This window comes from Heterodontus francisci, chromosome 29, assembly GCF_036365525.1.
Source record: "Heterodontus francisci isolate sHetFra1 chromosome 29, sHetFra1.hap1, whole genome shotgun sequence".
Lineage (NCBI taxonomy): Eukaryota > Metazoa > Chordata > Chondrichthyes > Heterodontiformes > Heterodontidae > Heterodontus > Heterodontus francisci.
Genome location: NC_090399.1, coordinates 14,837,087 through 14,861,152, shown reverse-complemented (window position 1 = coordinate 14,861,152; position 24,066 = coordinate 14,837,087). Strand labels below are relative to the sequence as shown.

The window sequence follows — 24,066 nt, the reverse complement described above, 5'->3', positions numbered from 1 at the left end:
GAGACGATTGATCCCTTTGTCTAGACTCTCCGGTCAGCGGAACAGCCTCTCGGCTTCTACCCTTTTAAGCCTTCTCAGAATCTTATATGTTTCAATGAGATCACCTCTCATTCTTCTAAACTCCAGAGACTATAGCCTCATTCTACACAGTCTCTCCACATAGGATAAACATCTCATCCCAGGAATCAATCTAGTGAAGCACCGTTGCGTGGCCTCTAAGCAAGTATATCCTTCCTTAGGTATAGAGACCAAAACTGTGCACAGTACTCCAGGTGTAGTCTCAGCAAAGCCCTGTACAATTGCAGCAAGACTTCCTTACTCTTGTACTCTAAACCCCTTGTAATAAAGGTCAACACACCATTAGCCTTCCTAATTGTTGGCTGTACTTGTACACAAATCACAGCAAGTTAATATACAAAGACACCTAAATCCCTCTAAACACCAATATTTAATTGTTTCTCACCAGTTCAAAATACTCTGTTCTTTTCTTCCTTTCTCCAATATTATACTCCCTCTGCCAACTTCTTGCCCACTCACTTAACCTGTCTCTATCACTTTGCAGACTCTTTGGGCAGACTTTTCCCGGCTCAGGGGTGGCAGGATTGGAGATGGGTTGGGGGGGGGGGGGGGGGTGGGTGGTTGTGGTGGGAGGGGGGACGGCCAGGAAAATAATGGCGATCCATGTTGGAATGGCACCCCAACACATTCCGGCCGCCTGGGATGTTTTCCCGGGTGGGTTGGCAAGGTGGTGGGCAGCCAATCTGCATATTTAAGGCCCCAATTTAGTGCGCTGATCGGCATTTTGGTGGAGGAGCCCCTGCCACTGCACGTGGAGGGTATCATCTTAATAAAGGCGGCCTCACTGTGTAAGTCCGGGGGAAGGGGGAGTGGAGGTGGATCTGTCAGAGCTGAATGCTCCATCACCCAAAGAGGGGGCCACCAGCAATAAAGTCCACATCTGTGGCACAAACACTACTGCCAGAGTGGTTTCCCCTCTGATCGGAGGTACCATTGCATTCTCCTAGTGGCCTCGGCAGCGCCCACCTCTCTCAGTGATGCTGCCAAGGCTCTAGAGCTACTGGCCTTCTGTTTGTGTGGCCACCATTCTTAATTGGAGGCCTTCTCTGGGAGAATAGCCCATCTGGCTCCCGGTGACACCTGGATCCACAAGCCCATGGGAAAATGTTGCCATTTGTATCCTTGATTGAAACATATAAGATTCTGAGGGGTCTTGACAGGGTGGATGTGGAAAGGATGTTTCCTCTTGTGGGAGAATCCAGAACTAGGAGTTACTGTTTAAAAATAAGCGGTCGGCCATTTAGCACAGAGACGAGGAGAAACTTTTTCTGAGGGTCATCTGTCTTTGGAGCTCTCTTCCTCAAAAGGCAATGGAAGCAGAGCCTTTCAATATTTTTAAGGCAGAAGTAGATAGATTCTTGATAAGCAAGGGGGTGATAGGTTATTGGGGTTAGGCAGGAATCCCCCACTATCAACATCCTGGGGGGTTACCATTGACCAGAAACTGAACTGGAGCAGCCACACAAATACCATGGCTACAAGAGCAGGTCAGAGGCAAGGAATCCTGTGGTAAGTAACTCACCCCTGACTCCCCAAAGCCTGTCCGCCATCTACAAGGCACAAGTCAGGAGTGTGATGGAATACTCCCCACTTGCCTGGATGGGTGCAGCTCCAACAACACTCAAGAAGCTCGACACCACCCAGGGCAAAGCAGCCTGCTTGATTGGCACCCCATACACAAACATTCATTCCCTCCAACACCGACACACAGTGGCAGCAGCGTGTACCATTTACAAGATGCACTACATCAACGCACCAAGGCTCCTTAGACAGCACCTTCCAAACCCGCCACCTCTACCACCTAGAAGAACAAGGGTAGCACCACATGCAAGTTCCCCTCCAAGTCACACACCATCCTGACTTGGAACTATATCACCGTTCCTTCACTGTCACTGGATCAAAATCCTGGAACTCCGTTCCTGACAGCACTATGGCTGTACTACCCCACATGGACTGCAGCGGTTCAAGAAGGTAGCTCACCACCACCTTCTCAAGGGCAATTAGGGATGGGCAATAAATGCTGGCCTGGCCAGTGACTCCCATATCCCATGAACAAAATTTTTAAAATGTGGAGTTTAGGTTACAATCAGATCAGCCATGATCTTATTGAATGGCGGAGCAGGCTTGAGGGGCTGAGTGGCCTACTCCTGCTCCTAATTCATATGTTCGTAGGTACTTCTCACAGCAGTTCAGAGAACTCCAATAACTGTGCTTAACAAAATAAGGTGAAGAAATGTGGCAATGCCATTTAGAATAAGAATGTAAGAAAGCCTTGCATTTATATAGTGCTTTATGACCTCAGGATGTCCCAAAGTGCTTCATAGTCAATGAAGCATTTCTGAAGTGTAGTCACTGTTGTCATGTGGGAGTAATGGTGTCTCAAGCAAAAGGAACTCATCTATAAACCAAAGAACAACAAACATTTCTACATCATAACTTTAGCTGCGGCCTAATTTACCAGGTAACCTTACGCTTGGGTTACATGCTAATTCAGACAGGAAAGGGCCTGGGGAACATAATGAACTGCGGAAAGAAAAGTTGGGAATGCCCAGTTTGGAAGATAATGTAATGGCGATCGGTAAAAGACATGTGACTGCTTTCTATATTTCTCTGTGCCAAAGTAACTTTTTCCCCACTTTGAGGTAGATTTTCAAATTACCGTCTAGGCATTCAGCTGAAATGTGCAAATTGGCTACCCGTTATAGAAACTTCCCCATTTTAGTTTTCATTTAAATCTGCCGCGAAATCTCCACAAATGCACAGAGATCAGGGAGCGTCTAACCCTCAGGTAAACCCTTTTACAAGCGACTCTGCGGCATTGCGCTGGAAATTCAACATTGGTCTGAATGTGCAATAAATAGTAGGATTCTGAGAAGCATAGAGGAGGTGTAGCGGAACAGAGGCAGCATGGACTGCATGTCAGTCGATGTCTGAAGGTAGCAGGACAGGTATATAAGGTGGTTAGGAAGGCATACTGCATACTTTCCTTTATTAGCTGAGCCATTGAGTATAAGAGCCTGTAGATTGTGCTAGAACTGTATAAAACACTCGTGAGTCCACAGCTAAAGTAATGTGTACAGTACTGCTCACCACATTACAGGAAGAATGTGATCACGCAGTAGAGGGTACAGAAGAGATTTATGAGGAAGTAGCCAGGAATGGAGAATTTTACCTATGAGGAAAGATTGAGGTTGTTTTCTTTGGAAGAAAGGAAGCTGAGGGGAGATTTATTTGAGATGTAAAATTTATGAGGGGCCTAGATAGAGCGAGTAGGAAGGATCTGGATCCCTTCTAAGTGAGATTGATACCATAGGCATAGATTTAAAAGTAATTGATGGGAGGATTAGAGGGGAGTTGGAGTATTTTTTTCACCCAAAGGGTGGTACGAGTCTGGAACTCGCTGCCTGAAAGGGTGGTAGAGGCAGAAACTCTCATTACATTTGAAAAAAAAAACCTTGGATATGCATCTGAGGTGTCATAACATACAGGGCTATGGACCAAGAGCCGGAAAGTGGGATTCGGCTTGGTAGCTGTTGCTCAGTTAGCACAGATACAATTGGCTGAATGGTTCCTGTACTGGAAATTTCTATGTTTCTGTGTTTCTATGGGTGCCGGCTTGATCTCAGTCTGAACCACACTGGAGGAAATATTAATGTTATCTTTTGCTGTCACTGGGCAGGGGAGGGGCTATCAGTCACTGCTATATCTGACCATAGATATTAACCGTGTCTGTGCTGAGGTCCCTGGGAATTTAGCTGTGATTGACATTAAGCTCAATAAGATTCTCTGATGAGGCTTGATGAAAGCCTCTTCCAGGCAAGACAATACATCGATGCAACTGTATCCTAATATCAACCATTGTCTTCAGGAAAGGAAATTAAGGGGAGGAAACAGCATCAGAGATATCTCAAGGAATTTGATCTCATCCTTAGATAGAACATAAAAACATAGAATATTTATGGCACAGAAGTATGCCATTTGGCCCATCAAGTCTGTGCAGGCCGTAGGAGCTCTTAGACCATAGCCCTGTAGGCTTCAAGTGCATATCCAAATACTTTTTAAATGTAAAGAGGGTTTCTGTCTCTACCAGACAGTGAAAGGGTGCTGAACCTTTGCTTCCTGCCACTGAGCCAATTTTGGATCCAACTTGTTACTTGTCCTTGAATCCCATGGGCTCTACTTTTATGACCAGTCTGCCATGGGACCTTGTCAAAGCCTTGTAAAATCCATGTAGACTACATCAAATATGCTATCAACATTGACCCTGAACAGGGTTTCTGTCTCTACTGCACTTTCAGGCAGTGAGTTCTCCTCAACTTCCTTCTAATTATTCTGCCAGTTACTTTAAATCTATGCTCTTGGTATCAATCTCTCTGCTAAGGGAACTAGGTTCTTCCTATCCATTCTATCTAGACCCCTCAGTTATTTACATCTCAATTAAATATGCCCTCAATTAAATCTCCCCCCCAGCCTCCTCTGTTCCAAGATAACAAACCCCAGACTATGCAATCTTTCCTCATTGCTAAAATTCTCCATTGCTGGCGACAACATTGTCACCTGCTCAAAAAAAAATTAATCAATTTAGTCAGACACAACCTTCCCTTAACAAATCCATGCTGGTTATCCTTGATTAATCTGTGCCTTTCCAAAGGACGATTTATACTGTCACTCGGAACTTTTTCCAGAAATTTTCCCACCCTGGAGGTTGGGCTGACTGCCCGGTAGTTAGTCGATCTATACCCTTCTTCCCTTTTTAAACAACAGTACAATGTTACAGTCCTCCGCCACCATGGGCGTAGCCCGAGAGGATTGGAGAATGATGCCCAGAACTTTCACCATTTCCTTCCTTGCTTCCTTTAGCAGCCTGGGGTGTTCTTCATCCGGGCCTGGCGTTTTATCCACATTCCAAGATGCTAAATCACTTAAAACTTCCTCTCTCACTATGCTTAACCCGCCCACGTCTTCCACCTCCAGGCACCTTTGAATCTCTAAGTTACTTCTTTGGTCTCAAGTAACCTTGTAGTCTTTATGACTCTGTGCCACATCATACAGTGCAATTAAGACGCCTTATGCTTGAATCGCGTGGGGTCTAACCTCCACCACGAAGGGTAACACCGTCAGCAAAGGCCAGGTCGCAATGAAAGTTGCCTTGTGCTTCCGGTCAATAGCATGAGTGGTTGCAGCCTGTCGGGTCAACTTTGTGAGCTGTCTGAAGGGAAAAGAAAGATGCCTGCACTCAATAAAATCATCGGCGTCAATTTAATGCTCCTGATTCTATCGAAAGGTAAGTTCAGTTTCATCACTATCACGTGTTCCTTAATTCTCTTGGTCTCGTTATTTTGTCCCCTCTTCCAGAATTAGTGCTAGTTTACGTGAGGAGTTAAAAGTTGGTTGGTTCACAGGTTCACACGATCCAGAAACTGCCTCCAGGAAGATACTGGTTCAACAACGCTTACAAATATCCGTTCATTATGAGTGAGAAATTATTTTAAATTTTAATGGCTTAATAATTATTTAGACGGCACATTTTTTCCATAGAGATGTTAATTATCATCCCCTTCTAATCTTTACTACAGTGCAGTAACAGTAGTGGGAAATAACAATGCACTTTCTGCATTGAGCAAGAGTTTTACAGTTCACTGAATTTTAGACCTGTGTTTGTCTCCCAGATTGAGCCGTGCCATGTCTGACAGCGGTCTTCCGTCCCCTTGTATAATTTAGAATAAGAATTGACAATACGGCTCACATCTCATGAGTGAATCAAAAAATGATAATGTAGGCATCTTACTGTCATTTATAAGGTCAGTTTGAAAGTCTAGACATTCACGGTCTGGAGTAAAATGTAAACGCTGTTGAAATCTCAAATACTGCAATCAAAATAAGGGTTGTTCATTGAGTTGGATGTTTTGCATAACTGAAAGTTAATGTATGGCTTCTAACAAGATAGTGTTACATTATTTAACATATTTAGTGATAGCTACACTATCTTTTTTTTAATTAATTCATGAGATGTGAGCATCACTGGCTAGGCCAGCATTTATAGCTTATCCCTAACTGCCTTTGAGAAGGTGGTGGTGAGCCATTTCTTGAACGACGGCGTCCATGTGATATAGGGAAGGAAATCTGGGATTTTGTCCCAGACACAGCGTGATTGGTGGAGAACTTGGCGGTGGTGGTGTTCCCATGCTCCTGAGGCCCTTGTTTTTCTAGGCAGTAGAGATAACGTGTTTGGAAGGTGCTGCCAAAGGAGTCTCATTGCATGATAGCAGCTGGTGTAATTGCACTATTCTAAAAAGTTCTTCCATTTACAGATTTAGATAAGGTAGACAAAAAAAAGGCTGTTCCCATTAGCTGATGGTACAAGGGCTAGGAGGACACAAATTTAAGATTTTGGGCAACAGATACAGGGGGGGAGGAATATGATGAAGAACGTTTTTACGTGGTGAGTGGTAATGACCTGGAACTCACTGCTTAGGAGGGTGGTGGAAGCAGAGACTATCAATGATTTCAAAAGGAAATTGGATGGGCACTTGAGGGAAATGAACTTACAGGACTACAGGGATAGAGCAGAGGAATGGGACTGACTGGATTGCTCTACAGAGATGGGCCAAATGGTCTTCCTCCTGTGCCATAATGACTGACTCTATCTTACCTGCTTGGGTCACATTTTTACCAAGTTTTAATTTTATTAAATCCTGAATTCATGTGGACGAGAAAAACGTGGTATTGTAATGAAATCATGAACTTGTTCTTTAAAAATAAATGTATGTTTTTGTTCCCTGTAAACTCTCAGTGCAATTCCTCTGACTGGGTCCATACATAACCGTGATTCTGATGGAACATGAATACATAATTAGTCTGCCAATATGACAAAATATAAACAAAAAATACATTGGGACAATTGGTCATCAAGAAAGAAATCTAACTGGATGAAGAGTTAATATACCCACTCAACTTGCAAACCATAAGTGCAGTTTGGGGCAAGTTTAAGTTTGGGGCAAGACAATTTTAGGCGATTGGCAATCTTAATGGAAACTAGAGGGTGGGAACACCCATGATTTTACACTATGCCCTATATGACACTTCAATAGAGAGTAAGCGTACAACCAGCATTGCATGGATCCCGTCAGTTTCCCAACGACCAGTTTAGGTGAAAATTGCCCTTTATGCCTTCTAAGAGTTGGATTCTTTTTATTCCAGCCTGTCGATCATGGGTTAATGTATTGCAGTCCCCTCAGTCGGTCGATGCAACAGAAGGAGACTCGGTGACAATGTACTGTGCCTATGGAGAGGGGATGGCCGAGATGCCTGTAAGCCAAGTCTCCTGGACACGTGGCGCATCGAGAGAAAAGGCCACAGATTTGGAAAGCGACCTGCTGCTTATAAACCGCCTGGAGAAGTCTAAACCCCATCACTTCATTGAAAGGAAAATTTTCATCAAAATCTCTGACCTCAGACTGCACGATTCTGACACCTATTACTGCGTGGTGAAAGCAATGGATGGGGAACTCCGCATAGGGAACGGCACGAAAGTTCATGTAAAACGTAAGCAGCAAATGGACTGAGGTGTTTGCAGAACGAGCACTTGATCCCGAATTGCATAGATTTCTAAAGAGGAAAGGAATTTTTCGTTCAAAAAAAGCATTGGCTTGCAATCAACTGATGAAGTCAGATTTGGATTAATTCACTAATGACATTTATATTTAACAAGTATAATTAAATTTATTATTGAACCTGGTTCCTGGGATGAAGGGGCTGTCTTGTGAGGAAAGCTTGAGCATGTTGGGCCTATACTCATTGGAGTTTAGAAGAATGAAAGGTCATCTTATTGAAACATATATGATTTTGCGGGGGCTTGACTGACAGGGTAGATGCTGAGAGGATGTTTTCCCTTGTGGGGGAATGTAGAACTAGGGGCATAGTTTAAAAATAAAGGGTCTCCCATTTAAGATGGAAATGAGGAGGAATTTCTTCTCTCAGAGGATCATTAATCTTTGGAATTCTCTTCCCCAGAGAGCAGTGGAGGCTGGATCATTTAAAAGATTCAAGGCCGAGTTAGATTTTTGATCTTCAAGGGAGTCAAGGGTTATGGGGGGAAAGGTGGGAAAGTGGAGTTAAGGCCACAGTCAGATCAGCCATGATCTTATTAAATGATGGAGCAGGCTCGAGGGGCCAAATGGCCTACTCCTGCTCCTGTTCCTTTCGTTAACTGCCTCTTGATGGTAAGCAGAAAAGATGGAAGAATTGGAAGTAGCACAGAGCTCCCTGTAAAGCAGAACAAGAAACATAAATTTCTTTATCATTCGCTGCCAAGGCAGGTGAATGAGGAGAGCCCTTCACCCCTCAGAACTGAAGCTGATTTCAGAAGATCAATGGGTCGTGTTGTCTTTCCTCCTTGTCAAGTGTCGTCCCAAACGTGTCCACTTTGTTGGTGGCGGGCTGAAGTTTGAAACGCAATACAGCTTGCAATGTTTCCCAATTGAGCTGAATCTGCCTAAAGGAAAACCAAATAGCGACTGAAAACAAAACACAATAGGGTGGTCCTTTTGTATTTAGAATTATACTGTGCCATTGAATCAGTTCAAAGAAAGCTTCATAGATTGTCCCGACCTGTGCCTGGGCTATTGACAAGCCTGAGTTAATGAGAATGCTGAAAATTTGGACGGAGTGGAGTGCATGTTGCTGGGGGAGCCCACTCCATATTTAAACCAATGGGTGTAAAATGGAGCGGCCTGATTTTGCTGTGTTCACAGCACAGTGGGCGGCACAGTGGCGCAGTGGTTAGCACCGCAGCCTCACAGCTCCAGGGACCCGGGTTCAACTCTGGGTACTGCCTGTGCAGAGTTTGCAAGTTCTCCCTGTGACCGCGTGGGTCTTCGCCGGGTGCTCCGGTTTCCTCCCACCGCCAGAGACTTGCAGGTGATAGGTAAATTGGCCATTGTAAAATTGCTCCTAGTGTAGGTAGGTGGTAGGGAATATGGGGTTACTGTAGGGTTAGTATAAATGGGTGGTTCTTGGTCGGCACATACTCGGTGGGCCAAAGGGCCTGTTTCAGTGCTGTATCAATAAATAAATAAAATCTCACTTTTATCCTCCTTTTGATTTGGGAAAACAGGTACTAGGTACCATGAGTAGAAAGGCATTGCATTCCAAAGATCCCTCACCTTAATGAGCAAGAATCAAATGGAAAAAATGTATGGTTTACTGTTGTTGATAATGTTTCTATCAACTTTAAAGAAAACGGGTCTGCGGGCAGTTGATGAAATGCTACAGAATTCAGCAAGTTATTACTTCATCATAGCAAGCATTCAGTTCTGACAATGAATGAATATAAAGGGAAATGTGTTGAGGTTGTATTGCTGAATTTTGCCCAGGCTTCGTTCACGTTCATCCTTAATGACACCCACTTCAGTGCCCTCTTCTTTTAGGTCAGCCTTGTGGAAGTGAATTGCTTTCGCCTCCAGTCACTGGGCTTCTGGTAGGAAAATGCATTCTCATCGTCTTCCTAATTCTCTTCGGCGTTGTGGCATGCCTTGTAAAGGTATTGACTCGCTTCTTCATTCTTTATATCGTAACTATAATGTGCGTAGAGTTTGTTCAAGGAATATCAATTAATAAAATTGGGAAAAGTAATGTTCGGCATTGACCATAGGAACAGGAAGAGGCCATTTAGCCCCTCAAGCCTGTTCCACCATTCAAGAGGTCATGGTTGATCTGCGATCTAACTCTACAAACCCGCCTTTGCCCCCAAATTAACAGTTGATCGAGCATCAATTGCGTTTGCAGAAGAAAGTTTCCAAACTTCTACCCTTGGCGTGAAGAAGTGTTTTCTAATCTCACTCCTGAAAGGTCTGGTTCTAATGTTTTGACAGTTCCCTCTACTCCCTAGCGAGCAAAAATAATTTCTCCCAATCTACCCTATCTATACATACATATGAGCATACGAATTAGGAGCAGGAGTAGACCACTCAGCCCTTTGAGTCTACTCCGCCATTCAGTAAGATCATGGCTCAACTGTTTGTAACCTCAACTCCACATTCCCACCTACTCCCGATAACCCTTCACCCCCTTGCTTATCAAGAATCTATCTATCTCTGCCTTATAAATATTCAAAGACTCTGCTTCCACCGCCTTTTGAGGAAGAGAATTCCAAAGACTCAAGGCCCTCTATTCCCCTTAATATCTTGAACAATTCAATCAAATCACCCCTTAACCCTTTATATTCCATGGACTATAACCATGGTTTGTGTAATCTTTCCGCATAATTTAACCTTTGGAGTCCAGTTATCATTCTGGTAAACCAATGCTGCACTCCCTCCAAGGCTAATATATCCTTCCTAAGGTGTACTGCCCAGAACTACTCTCAATACTCCACGTGTGGTCTGACCAGGGATTTGTACATCAGAAGCAGGACTTCTGCCCCCTTGTGTTCTCGTGCTCCAGATATAAAGCATTCCATTAACCTTTTTGATTATTTTATGTACCTGTTCATGACATTTTAATTATGTGTGTATCTGGACCACAAGTGCTTTTGGATCTTTGCTGTTTCTAGTTCCTTTGGAACTGTAACAATTCTGTGATTATTTATTATTCTGTCTATCTTTTCTAGTTCCAAAGTGGATGACCTCACTTTTGTCTACATTGAAATCCATTTACCACAGATTTGCCCATTAATTTGTAATTATGTCTCCATCTACACTCCTTACAATGCCGCCTATCTTTGTGTCAGCGGCACATTTGGATATGTGACTTTCTATCCAATCGTTTAAGTCATGAATGAAGACAGTGAGTAGTTGAGGCCCCGTCACAGTTAATTTGCTATCCGGTTTTTAATATGAGGCTGTTATCATCAGTGCTGCAGGTGAACTGCACTCTGACTTAAACCTATACAGACAAAAACTAGTGGGAAAGCCAAGTTATACCAGGGTCAGTATTTGTTGCTCTGCGCAACTAAAGAGAGCTCGAGGCCTCAGTAATACCCGTTTTGCTGACCTCTGCGGATATCGCTCTGTCTCATTGCCCCACAATTGGCAGCTGGCCCTTCTGCCATGAGTTCCGAAGAGGCAATAACATTCCAAGTTATCCATGGCCCATTGGAAGGAATGTGCTTGACGGCTCGCACCGTCTCTTCTTCCATGCATTGCAGTGCTTGTAATTTAATACATTATTTGACTATCTTTCTTGTACTTTCGATCCTTCTCCCCATCCTCACTCCCCAAAACTTCTGAAAGTTCAAACTGGAAAATCCAACAACCTTCTCGCTTTTGCATTAACTCAAAACAAGAATAGGCACGTTCACATTCAGTCATTTCTGCTCCATTCTAGTGATGCGAAATAGATAGGTTAATATCTGTGTTAATACCTTGTTAAAGCCTTAAGCGTTCGTACGTTAATATCGACATTTTGGGTTGAGACAGATTGACAGCATTGACCGTATGAATTGTTAATATCATTTTACACGTCTGCAGCCGAAGACTCGTGATTGCTCTGAAGATCCGACGGCGAAATCTGTCACTTCCGAAGTCTGCATGAGAAGTTTGATGAGCCATGAAGAACAGTGAAATGAAAGTTCATTTGGAATAAAGGATTCATTCCGTCACGGAAGTCCTGCTAATGTTGCCTTTACATCGTAAATTCAGACTTTGTCCAAAGATGAATGTTTGTATTTGCTTAAGAGCTTATTTTTTAAAATAACATGTTCTGACTCATGTTTTGATTAACGTTTGAAGAAGCTGAAATGAAATGTTGCCGAATTGGTCTGTTAACACTCTTGTTATTTGCTGCACAGAGATATTGCTACTTTGGGGTTTTATTTGATCTTTAACATTTTTAGTGTGCTTACTGTCGAGATAGGGTATTGACAGGAAAAAAAAAGCTCATACTGTCTTTTAATATCTTCAAAATAGGAATCAAAATGCATTCTACAAATAACGTGGCTGTTTTATTTTGTGAGTCCAAACCTTGGGAATATGCTAGGCTATGCTTCAAAGTCATCAAACGAGACAGAGACCTTTCAAAGTAACTATGTATAAAATTCGAATTTTGTAAAATTATTTTCCACATGCCGCTACACCTAACAAGAACATTGGCGAATTACCTGCAAAAAAATTACCTGTTAAAAAGAAAATGAATGAAGAAATATGGTTTCTAGCTGATTTGGAAATGATATCGGATGCTATTTGTGGGCGGTGACAGCCCAGGTTACATTGTTGGGAAGTTGAATTGAACAGGTCTTCCAGGGCTTTTGTCGACTCCCTCGGGAAATATTTATGTGGAGTTTTAAATGAGTGTGGTCCCTTGCATGATGAAATGGATGTTACAGGATCGGTGGAAGAAACGGTCTGATGTACCGAGCTAACATGCTGAAAGAGATTCGCACCATAATATTGACATTGCAATAAATGCTGCGAGATTATGCCAGTGACTATTTTGCGAATGTACGTTCACATACTGTGAAAAGGTATTTACACGCTCTGCCTTTGTGATTGGAGCAATTTTGTTCATTGTTTCTGCTACAAGTTATAGTTATAATATATTAAAAGTGTTCCAAATAGTTCTCACTTTCTGTAAGTTTCATATTCATTTCCTGTAACACTGTCCTAGTTACGCTTTGTTGATCACACCCCTATTGTTATAGACTAAGTAATGCCACGGGATATCTGCTGGTGGAACACTTTTTTAAAAATTAGATCTGATATTTCATTAAACAGCAGGATTAAATTTTCCGCGTTGTGGAACACATAGTTAAAAAAGGAATCATATCACCCAGCTCTGGGTGACAGATTTATGACAACAGTCTTGTTTTATGATTGCCCATTTCAATATAGTCCAGTTCAAGTAAATTTTAAGTCAATAGAGTTCCTGCTTAGGATGTTTTTTTCCCTCCCCTGTGTGTATTGGATTAGAACTGCATCAGCCCAGGATGCGATATTCTCTGGAGCTGAATAGCCTGCTAACGTATTTTCTCCGGGTTAATGCATGAACAACAGGCACTGCCGAGTTACGAGGGGACTTATAGTGCCCAGTATCTGCCACTGGCGAGCCCTTTATGGAGTGTATATAAACTACACTGCTGTCTCCTACGCCGGTGTGTACTGCAGTATCGAATTACTGCCACCAGATGGCAACGAAATATAATCATAGCATCACTATTTCCGTCCTGAGTAATGTACCATCTACCTGACACTGTGTCTAAATAGGTGGGTGCTGATTCAAGACAAGTTCACGTTCAGAATAATTTGGCCCACGAAATAATGCTGTGAACACAATTTACGCTCCATTAACCTTTCTATGATGTAGAAAGAATTAGTGAAAGTGTGCAATCGGTGTATAGGTATCAGAGAAAAAGAACGGCATGTGTTTAGGGCTTCCTCGGGAGCATGGAGGGGTAATTTGGCGCCTCCATAGCCTTCACTCCGATACCTACGGACTGGAGCAGAGGAGGTTAACAGGAGAATTGATAGAATTGTTTAAAATCATTGAAGGGTTTTGGTAAAGTAATGAGAAAGTGGAAGTTTGGTAACTGAGGATAAATAAGGGTTAATTTTATCTTAAATCTAATCTGTCTTTTATTGAGCAGATTAATTTAACAGTTGCTGTTAGGGTTGGAGAAGGTGGGTTTTAGATCAGCTTGAAACAGGGTTCACTCAGGCTCTGCTTGCAGCTGCACCTTGTTAATTAGAGAATTGGCTTAAACCAGTTTTCAGGGGCTAGAGTCAGTCAATATAACAGTGAGCTATCTTGCAGTGCTGACTTTGTTTGCATTAGAGTGCTACAGTGGAAGTTTGGTAACTGAGGAAGTTCGGTGAGGAGCTCCTTTCATTTCCTACCTGTCCTCAGAGTGAGGGGAGCCGAGAGCTTCCAAAGAGCACAGCTGACTGGGAGAAGACTCGGAGGGTGGAGTTCCGGACCGGTAAGTATAAAAAACTTACCTCGGGGTTTTGTAGCCTTCATCCAGGGAGAAGACTTGGGGGGCGGAGATCCAGACCGGTAAGTATAAAAAAACTTACCTCTGGTTAAAAAAAACTGAAAGTGATGTCACAGGAAAGCTGTGACCTGATTGGCTGGTGGGGAATTTTTACTGAATTTGAAAAGAAAACATTGATAAAAATTGATTAAAACCCTAATTAACTAATTAGTAGAGTAACTAAACCAGAGGGGAGATTACTGTATTTAGTTAGCATTTAATATTTATAGTAGGAATCTAGCACTGGGGACCATATAGTTAATTATAACAATTTAGTAAGGATTTAATAAGTATTTATTTATTTTAAATTAATTTAATAAATAGTGCTAGAAATGTCAGTTAGAGGGGTGAAGTGCTTCACCTGTGAGATGTGGGAAGTCCGTGACGCTTCCAGCGTTCCGGAGGACTACATCTGCAGGAAGTGTACCCAGTTGCAGCTCCTCACAGACCGCATGGATCGGTTGGAGCGACAACTGGATGCACTTAGGAGCATGCAGGTGGCGGAAAGCGTCATAGACAGGAGTTTTAGAGAAGTGGTTACACCCAAGCTGCAGGCAGATAGATGGGTGACCGCTAGAAGGGGCAGGCAGTCGGTGCAGGAATCCCCTGTGGCTATCCCCCTCTGTGACAAGTATACCATTTTGGATACTGTTGGGGGGGGGTGGCCTATCAGGGGAAAACAGCAGCAGCCAGAGCAATGGCAACATGGCTGGCACTGTTGTTCAGCAGGGAGGGACAAAGCGCAGAAGAGCAATAGTTATAGGGGACTCGATAGTCAGGGGCACAGATAGGCGCTTCTGTGGACGTGAAAGAGACTCCAGGATGGTATGTTGCCTCCCAGGTGACAGGGTCAAGAATGTCTCTGAACGGACAGGGGGCATTCTGAAGGGGGAGGGTGAACAGCCAGAGGTTGTGGTCCACATCGATACCAACAACATAGGCATGAAGAGTGACAAGGTCCTGCAGGGGTAGTTTAGGGAGTTAGGTAGATAGTTAAAAGACAGGACCTCTAGGGTTGTAATCTCGGGATTACTCCCTGTGCCACGTGCCAGTGAGGCTAGAAATAGGAAGATAGTGCAGCTAAACACGTGGCTGAACAGCTGGTGTAGAAGGGAGGGTTTCAGATATCTGGACCATTGGGATCTCTTCAGGGACAGATGGGACCTGTACAAGAAGGATGGGTTGCATCTAAACTGGAGGGGCACAAATATCCTGGCTGCGAGGTTTGCTCGCATCACTCCTGAGTGTTTAAACTAGTGTGGCAGGGGGGTGGGAACCAGAGCAGTAGGACAGCAAGTGAAATAAATGAGGGGGAGCTAGTAAATAAGGCCAGTAAGACTAAGAGGAAGAGCAGGCAGGGAGATGTTGCTGAGCTCAGCGGGACCGGTGGTCTGAAGTGCATTTGTTTCAATGTGAGAAGTATAACAGGTAAGGCAGATGAACTTAGAGCTTGGATTAGTACTTGGAAATATGATGTTGTTGCTATTACAGAGACTTGGTTGAGGGAAGGACAGGATTGGCAGCTAAATGTTCCAGGATTTAGAAGCTTCAGGCAGGATAGAGGGGGATGTAAAAGGGGTGGGGGAGTTGCATTACTGGTTAAGGAGAATATCACAGCTGTACTGCGGGAGGACATCTCTGAGGGGTCATGGAGCGAGGCAATATGGGTGGAGCTCAGGAATAGGAAGGGTGCAGTCACGATGTTGGGGGTTTTCTACAGGCCTCCCAACAGCCAGCGGGAGGTAGAGGAGCAGATATGTTGACAGATTTTGGAAAGATGTAAAGGTAACAGGGTTGTAGTGGTGGGTGATTTTAACTTCCCCAATATTGACTGGGACTCACGTAGTGCTAGGGGCTTGGATGGGACAGAATTTGTAAGGAGCATCCAGGAGGGCTTCTTGAAACAATATGTAGCTAGTCCAACTAGGGATGGGGCCATACTGGACCTGGTATTGAGGAATGAGCCCGGCCAGGCGGTCGAAGTTTCAGTAGGGGAGCATTTCAGGAACAGTGACGATAAACACAGAGGGTGGTGAGTGCCTGGAACTTGCTGCCGGGGGAGGTGGTGGAAGCAGGTCGATAGCGACGTTTAAGAGGCATCTTGACAAATACATGAATAGGCTGGGAATAGAGGGATACAGTCCCCGGAAGTGCAGAAGGTTTTAGTTTAGGTAGGCATCGAGATCAGCGCAGGCTTTGAGGGCCGAATGGCCTGTTCCTGTGCTGTACTGTTCTTTGTTCTTTGTTTCCAGGGGCAGAAGGGTGGGCTACCAGAGGACATAGATTTAAGGCGATGAGCATAAGAATAAGAGGGAACATGAAGGGGGAAAAGGGGTTCATGCAGTGAGTTGTTGTGATGATCTGGAAGGCACTGCCTGAATGGGCGGGGAAAGCAGATTCAATAATAACTTCCAAAAGCGAATTGGATAAAGTGGAAATAATTGCAGGGCTATGGGGAGAGAGCAAAAGAGTGGGACGAACTGGACAGCGCTTTCAAAGAGCTGGCACAGGCGTGCTGGGCCGAGTGGCCTCATCAACATTCTCTGGTACTGTGGTTCTATGCGTGTGAGGTGATGGACTTCAAAGGGGAGACTATGAGAAGTTGGCACTTGTCCACGTTTCAAATGATTGACTGATATTATTAATTTAAAGCAAATCCAAGTATTCTCATTCACTGGGCAATATACTTAGAAACTCAGTGCCCTCTAACTTCCTTGTACTTGAATTATCTGTGCAACAGCTCTAAGTGGTTAGCCACCAGCCTGCATTCTGCCATTGTCTCATTGCCAATGAATTGAGCTATTTGCTGGTATCCACAGTTGGCAACCCTCGACTGAAGCATCCCTTTCCAACCTGCTGAGCACAAAGCAAACTGTATAACTTTATAGCTAAACCGGGTACTGATTCTATCAAATGTAGGGGGTAAAGTCTTCGAGGTTCTCATGTGCACCTATTATAACGTGACTAGCAGTGGGCCACAATGTAATTTTTTGGACATGCAATTATTTGACAACAACAATTACTTGGATTTAAGTAGCGCCTTCAGCCTAGTAAGCTGTCCCAAGTGCTTGGTCAAAGAGGTCGGTTTTAATGGTCCTAGAGGAGGAACACGAGGCGAAGAGGCCGCCAAGGAAGTGGGAGATGGACAGAAATTCTCAATAACATCTATTTACGCTGAATTATCATTGCATTGATTTTAAATTTGGGGATAAATAAAATGTGTTTGGTTTTAGGATGGCTTTCTTCAAAGCTTCCAACATATTTGTCTAACTGTGGCATTTTGTAAGTAAGAAGGAAGGGTTAGGTGTAATGTGGAAATTTATAAAGTTTTTTTTTTGAATAGTCAAAACATGAAGGCTAACATGTTGACCTTGTATCATTTCCTCTTTAAGACAACTCCTCGGAACATACGAGCCGTCGATTTCCTTTCCACTAAACCACTTATCACCCCTGTGGAAAGGAGACCGATGCTGGTTTCAGAACTCACACAAAAGAGGATTCCAGTGATGAGGACCTTCAGCCAAAGGTGGCACATTTTGGTAGGAAGAATGAGGAGAAGGAATATAAACTAAATCATACAGTTTTAAAAGGGGTGCAGTAACAGAGTGACCTGGGGCTTTATGCAAACATACCTTTGAACGTGGCAGGAGAAGTTGAGAAGGCTGCTGTAAAATGGGAAAAGCATATCCTTTGCTTTTTCAATAAAGCAATGAAGGGTTGGATTTTCCTGGTTGGGTCACGATTGGGTCACGGTTGCAAGATGTACTGAGTGGTGTGCCACAGGGATCTGTGCTGGGGCCTCAATTTTTTACAATTTATATAAATGACTTGGATGAAGGGACCAAAGGTATAGTTGTTAAATTTGCTGATGACACAGAGATAGGTAGGAAAGTAACTTGTGAAGAGGACATAAGGAGGCTACAAAGGGATATAGATAGGTTAAGTGAGTGCGCAAAGATCTGACAAATGGAGTATAATGTGGGAAAGTGGGAAATTGTCCACTTTGGCAGGAAGAATAAAAAAGAAGCATATTCTCTAAATGGTGAGAGATTGCAGAGCTCTGAGATGCAGAGGGATCTGGGTGTCCTCATGCATGGATTACAAAAGGTTAGTATGCAGATACAGCGCGTAATTAGGAAAGCTAATAGAATGTTATCATTTATCACAAGGGGAATTGAATACAGAAGTAGGGAGGTTATGCTTCAGCTATACAGGGCATTGGTGAGACCACATCTGGAGTACTGTGTACAGTACTGGTCTTATTTAAGGAAGGATGTAAATGCTTTGGATGCAGTACAAAGAAGGTTTACTAGACTAATACCTGGAATGGGCGGGTTGTCTTATGAGGAAAGATTGGACAGGCTAGGCTTGTATCTGTTGGAATTTAGAAGAGAAAGCAGCAACTTGATTGAAAAATATAAGATCCTGAGGGGCCTTGACAGGGTGGATGTGGAAAGGATGTTTCCTCTTGTGGGAGAATCTAGAACTAGGGGTCAGTGTTTAAAATAAGGGGTCGTCCATTTAAGACAGAGATGAGGAGAATTTTTTTCTCTGAGGGTCATGAGTCTTTGGAATTCTCTTCCTCAAAAGGCAGTGGAAGCAGAGTCTTTGAATATTTTTAACGCAGAGATACATAGATTCTTGATAAGTAAGGGGGTGAAAGGTTATCGAGGAGTAGGTGGAAATGTGGAGTGATCAGTTCAGCCATGAACTTGTTGAATGGCAGAGCAGGCTCGAAGGGCCGAGTGGCCTACTCCTGCTCTTAATTCGTATGTTCATCTATCCGTATCCTGATGTTAGCCTCAGTTCCAGGTCGGGAACAGAAGTAGCCATGGCGAGAATCAGTCACAATCTTCCTGAAGGCGGCCAATTAAGAAGCCACCTCCAGGAGCCCAGGCGGACCAGGGAAGTGGCAGGCCCAATTGGAAGGCCCGCAGTGATGTCCGGCCATCAGCCCCACTGGGAAAGGGGGCGCTGCTGAGGCAGGTAGGCGCAAGAGCACTTCAACATGGATGCCCTCTCCTGGCCTTCTGTAAATGTTAGACTGAGTAGGGCCATTGTTTTGGATGGATTCCCCCTTTAATGGACAAGTTTTGGTCTTTTGACATTGGCAGCACCTTTATTGGGGCATGGAGCCTCCAGCTCCTAAGTCCTCCCCCCACCCTGCTGCATGTGGATGTAGTCTATCTGGATTTGCAAAAGGAATTTAATAAGGTGCCACATAAAAGGTTAGTACATAAAGTAAGAGCTCATGGTTTTGGGGGTACTATATTAGCATAGATAGAAGATTGGCTAACTAAAAGGAAACAGAGAGTCAAGGTAAATGAGGCATTTTCAGGTTGGCAAACCATGACTAATGGAGTACCACAACGATCAGTGCTGGGGCCTCAACTATTTATGATACATACCAATGACTTGGATGAAGGCACCGAGTGTATTGTAGCCAAATTTGCTGATGACACAAAGATAGGTAGGAAAGCAAGTTGTGAGGAGGATGCAAAGTTTCTCCAAACTGATATAGATAGGTTAAGGGAGGGGGCAAAAAATTTGGCAGATGGAGTATAATGTGGGAAAATGTGAGGTTGTCCACTTTGGCGGGTAGGATAGAAAAGCAGTATATTATTTAAATGGAGAGAGACTGCAGATTGCTGCAGTACAGAGCGATCTGGGTGTCCTCATACATGAATCACTAAAAGCAAATAATTAGGAAGGCAAATGGAATGTTGACATTTATTGCAAGTGGGATGGAGTATAAAAGTAGGGACGCCTTGCTACAGACATGCAGAGCATTGGTGATACTGCACCTAGAGTATTGTAAAGTCTGACTACCCAACCCGAACCCGACTAGACCCGAATACATGTGTCAGGCTCGGGTCGAAATTCCAAGTCCAGCATTCGGGCACGGCTCGGCTCGGGTTGGACAATGCTTCCAGGAAGTCACGGGATCAGGATTACCCATAATTCCCCACAACTCTAGCTGCAGGAATAGCCTGCTGCTGGAACAAATGAAGGAGATTCGTGTCGGGTCAGGTTGGGCGCGGAAAAAAATGAAAGGGCTCGGGCTCGGGCTAGGGCTCGGGTCAGGTTCGGATTGGCTGTGGTCGGGTCAGGCCCAGGTCGGGTTTTAATTTTATACCCGAGCCAGGCTTTGGAGTACTGTGTACATTTGGTCTCTTTATTTAAGGAGGGATATACTTTCATTGGAAGCAGTTCAGGGAAGTTTCACTGAACTAATTCCTGGGATGAAGGGGTTGTCCTATGAGGAAAGGTTGAGCAGGTTGGGCCTATACTCATTGGAGTTTAGAAGAATGAGAGGTGATCTTATTGAAACATATAGGATTCTAAGGAGGCTCGACAGGGCAGATGCTGAGAGGGTGTTTCTCCTTGTGTGGGAACCGAGAATTAGGGGGCACAGTTTCAACATAAGGGGTCTCCTATTTAAGACAGAGGGGAGGAGGAATTTCCTCTCTCAGAGGGTTGTTAATCTTTGGAATTCTCTTCCCCAGAGAGCAGTGGAGGCTGGGTCATTGAATAGATTCAAGGCTGAGTTAGACAGATTTATTATCCACAAGGGAGTCAAAGGGTTATAGGAGGCCAACAGGAAAGTGGAGTGAAGGCCACAATCAGATCAGCCATGATCTTATTGAATGGCGGCACAGGCTCGAGGGGCCGAATGGCCTACTCCTGCTTCTATTTCTTATGTTCTTATGATCATAGTCATAACCAACAATATACCCCTCAACTTAGTTCAGAGATTCTTAAATGCCAAAGGGATCAAAGGATATGGGGAGAAAGCAGAAACAGGGTACTGAATTAGACGATCAGCCATGATCTTTATTGAATGGCGGAGCAGGCCCGAAGGGCCGAATGGCCTACTCCTGCTCCTATTTTCCATGTTTCTATGTTCTGCTATCTTGGGAGTATCCTCTCCAACAACACCACGTTGGATGATAAAATCATCCATCACCTGGCAAAAGCAAGCTCAGCTTTCAGCAGGCTCACCCACAGGTTTTGTAGAGAACATGGAGTCTGTCTCAAAACAAAGATCAAGTCTACCAGGCAGTGAGTTTCACATCACTTCTCTATCGATGTGAGGCATGGACAACCTACTGGAGTCAAAAAGCAATGAGATGCACTCCACCTTCTCTGCTTAAGATCTGTCTGCAACATCAAGTGGCAGGACGAGTTCTTGCAAGTTACCTCATACCTGGTATTGAGCATGCTCATCAGAGCTCAGCTTTGCTGGCTTGGCCATGTGGTTCACATGGAGGATTCCTGCATACCAAAGGCAGTATTCCACAGCCAGCTGAGCATGGGAACCCGCACCATAGGATGTCCCAAAGACATTCTGAAAGCCAATCTGGAGTGTGTTAGGGAAGGTTTTTCTAGAGCAGTATGTTGAGGGACCAACTTGAGAACAGGCTCTTTTAGATCTAGTATTATGGAATGTGAAAGAGCTAATTAATAATCTTGTTGTAAAAGAACCTTTAGAGATGAGTGATCAAAAAAACTAGAATTTTACATTCTGTTTGAAAGTGAGGCAGTTCAATTTGAAGCCAGGGTGTTAAATTTGAACAAAAGAAATTATGAAGTTCTGAGGGGCAAATTGGCTGAGGTGGATTGGGGAAATACATTAAAAGGTATGACAGTATAAAGGCAATAGACAGTCTTTAAAGAAATATTACATAGTTTATAGCAACTGTACATTCCTTCAAGGCACAAAAACCCCAAAAGTAAAGGTAGTCAACTGTGGCTAACAAAAGAAGCTAAGGATTGTATAAGATTAAAAGAAAAGGCCTATAAAGTTGTCAGAAATAGTAGTAAACCTGAGGATTGGGAGGATTTTAAAATACAGCAAAGGAGGATGAAGAAACTGATAAAGAAAGGGAGAATAGAATATGAATATAAGCTAGCAAAAAATATAAAAACGGACTGTAAAAGCCTCTGTAGGTTCGTAAAAAGGAAACGTTTGGCTCAGACAAATGTGGGTCCATTACAGGTAGAGTCAGGAGAATTTATAATGGGGAAAAGAGAAATTGCAGAGGAGCTAAATGATTACTTTGTGTCTGTCTTCACTGAGGAAGATACACAAAATCTCCCAGAATTAGAGATCCAAGTAAGAAGATTATATTGTAAAAATTAATGGGGCTGAAGATTGATAAGTCCTCAGGACCTGATATTCTACATCCCAGAGTTTTGAAAGAGGCAGCTATGGAGATAATGGATGCATTGGTGATCATCTTCCAAAATTCTATAGATTCTGGAATGGTTCCTGCAGATTGGAAGGTCGCAAATGTTACCCCGCTATTTGAGAAGGGAGGGAGAGAGAAAACAAGGAATTACAGACCTGTTAGCCTTACATTAGTCATTGGGAAAATGCTAGAATCTATTCTAAAGGATGTAATAAATGGACACTTGGATAATAATGATCTGATTGAGCATAGTCAACATGGATTTATGAATGGGAAATCATGTTTGACGAAACTTTGGAGTTTTTTGAGGACGTTACTAACAGAATTGATAAAGGGGAGTTGGTGGACGTGGTATACTTGGATTTTCAGAAGGTTTTTGATAAAGTCCCCCACAGGAGGTTGGTTAGCAAAATTAAAGCACATGGGATAGGAGGTAATATACTGGCATGGATAAAAGATTGGTTAACAGGCAGAAAGGTAGGAATAAGCGGGTCATTCTCGTATTAGCAGGCTGTGACTAGTGGGGCACCACAGGGATCAGTGCTTGGGCCCCAGCTGTTCACAATATATATCAATGATTTGGATATGGGGACCAAATGTAATATTTCCAAATTCGCGGATAACACAAAACTAGGTAGGAATGTGTGTTGTGAGGAAGATGCAAAGCAGCTTCAAGGGGATTTGGACAGACTTTGTGAGTGGGCAAGAATGTGGCAGACGTAAGATAATGTGAAAAAGTGTGAGGTTATCCACTTTGGTAAGAGGAATAGATGTGCAGAGTATTTCTTAAATGGTAAGAGATTAGAAAGTGTAGATGTACAAAGGGACATGGTTTTCCTTGTCAATAAGTCACTGAAAGCTAACATGCAGGTGCAGCAAGCAATTAGGAAGGCTAATGGTATGTTAGCCTTTATCGCAAGAGGATTTGAGTACAGGAGTAGTGAAGTATTGTTTAAATTGTATAGAACCTTGGTTAGATCGCACCTGGAGTACTGTGTGCAGTTTTAGTCCCCTTACCTTTGGAAGGATGTTATTGCCAGAGAGGGACTGCAACGAAGGTTCACCAGACTTGTTCCCCAGATGGCGGGACTATCCTATGAAGATAAATTGGGGAAACTGGGCCTGTAATTCTCTGGAGTTTCGAAGAATGAGAGGTGATCTCATTGAAACCTACAAAATACTTAAAGGGATAGACAGGGTAGCTGCAGCTAAGATGTTTACCCTGGTTGGGGAGTCTAGAACCAGGGGACATAATTTCAAAATAAGGGGTAAGCCACTTAGGATAGAGATGAGGAGAAATTTCTTCACTCAGAGGGTTGTGAATCTTTGGAATTCTCTACCGCAGAGGGCTGTGGAAGCTCAGTCATTGAGTATGTTTAAAGCAGGGATTGACAGATTTTTAAATACAAATGACTTAAAGGGATTTCGGGATAGAGTGGGAAAATGGCATTGAAGTGGAAGATCAGCCATGATTGTACTGAATGGCGGGGCAGGCTCGATGGGCCGAATGACCTACTCCTGCTCCTATGGTTATTATGTTCCTATGTTCCTATCTCCGAGCCTGTAAGTTGGACCCCACTACATGGGAAAAAACAACCATGGGCAGATCCAAATGGAGAAGTCTCCCTCATCAAACAATCTCCACATTTGAGGAGAACGGAGTCAGGTCCCTACAGGACAAGTGAGCATTCCACAAAGCCAGTACCTTCACCCACCCCTCCAACAGTGACTTCATATGTAATATTTGCAATCATATCTGCAAATCAAGATTTGATTTAACATCACATATGAGATGGCTCCATCCTAGATGTTCAACAACCAATCTCATTG

The 24,066-nt window shown here is 43.5% G+C and overlaps 2 protein-coding genes across 2 annotated transcripts in view; both read left to right on the top strand.

Moving 5' to 3' along the window:
- The first annotated feature begins 4,952 nt into the window (after window positions 1-4,952).
- LOC137346152 (natural cytotoxicity triggering receptor 3-like) lies at window positions 4,953-12,588 on the top strand. Its single transcript, XM_068009493.1, has 4 exons — window positions 4,953-5,362; window positions 7,279-7,623; window positions 9,507-9,619; window positions 11,547-12,588. Exons 1-4 carry the CDS (start codon window positions 5,248-5,250, stop codon window positions 11,637-11,639), a joined length of 666 nt encoding a protein of 221 aa, XP_067865594.1. The 5' UTR covers window positions 4,953-5,247; the 3' UTR covers window positions 11,640-12,588.
- A 4,894-nt stretch (window positions 12,589-17,482) lies between these two features.
- The window catches only part of LOC137346151 (natural cytotoxicity triggering receptor 3-like), a 29,843-nt gene continuing 23,259 nt past the window's right edge, over window positions 17,483-24,066 (top strand). The window contains exon 1 of the mRNA XM_068009488.1: window positions 17,483-17,583. The gene's annotated coding sequence lies outside the window, so the exon portion shown is untranslated. The remainder of the gene's footprint in view (window positions 17,584-24,066) is intronic.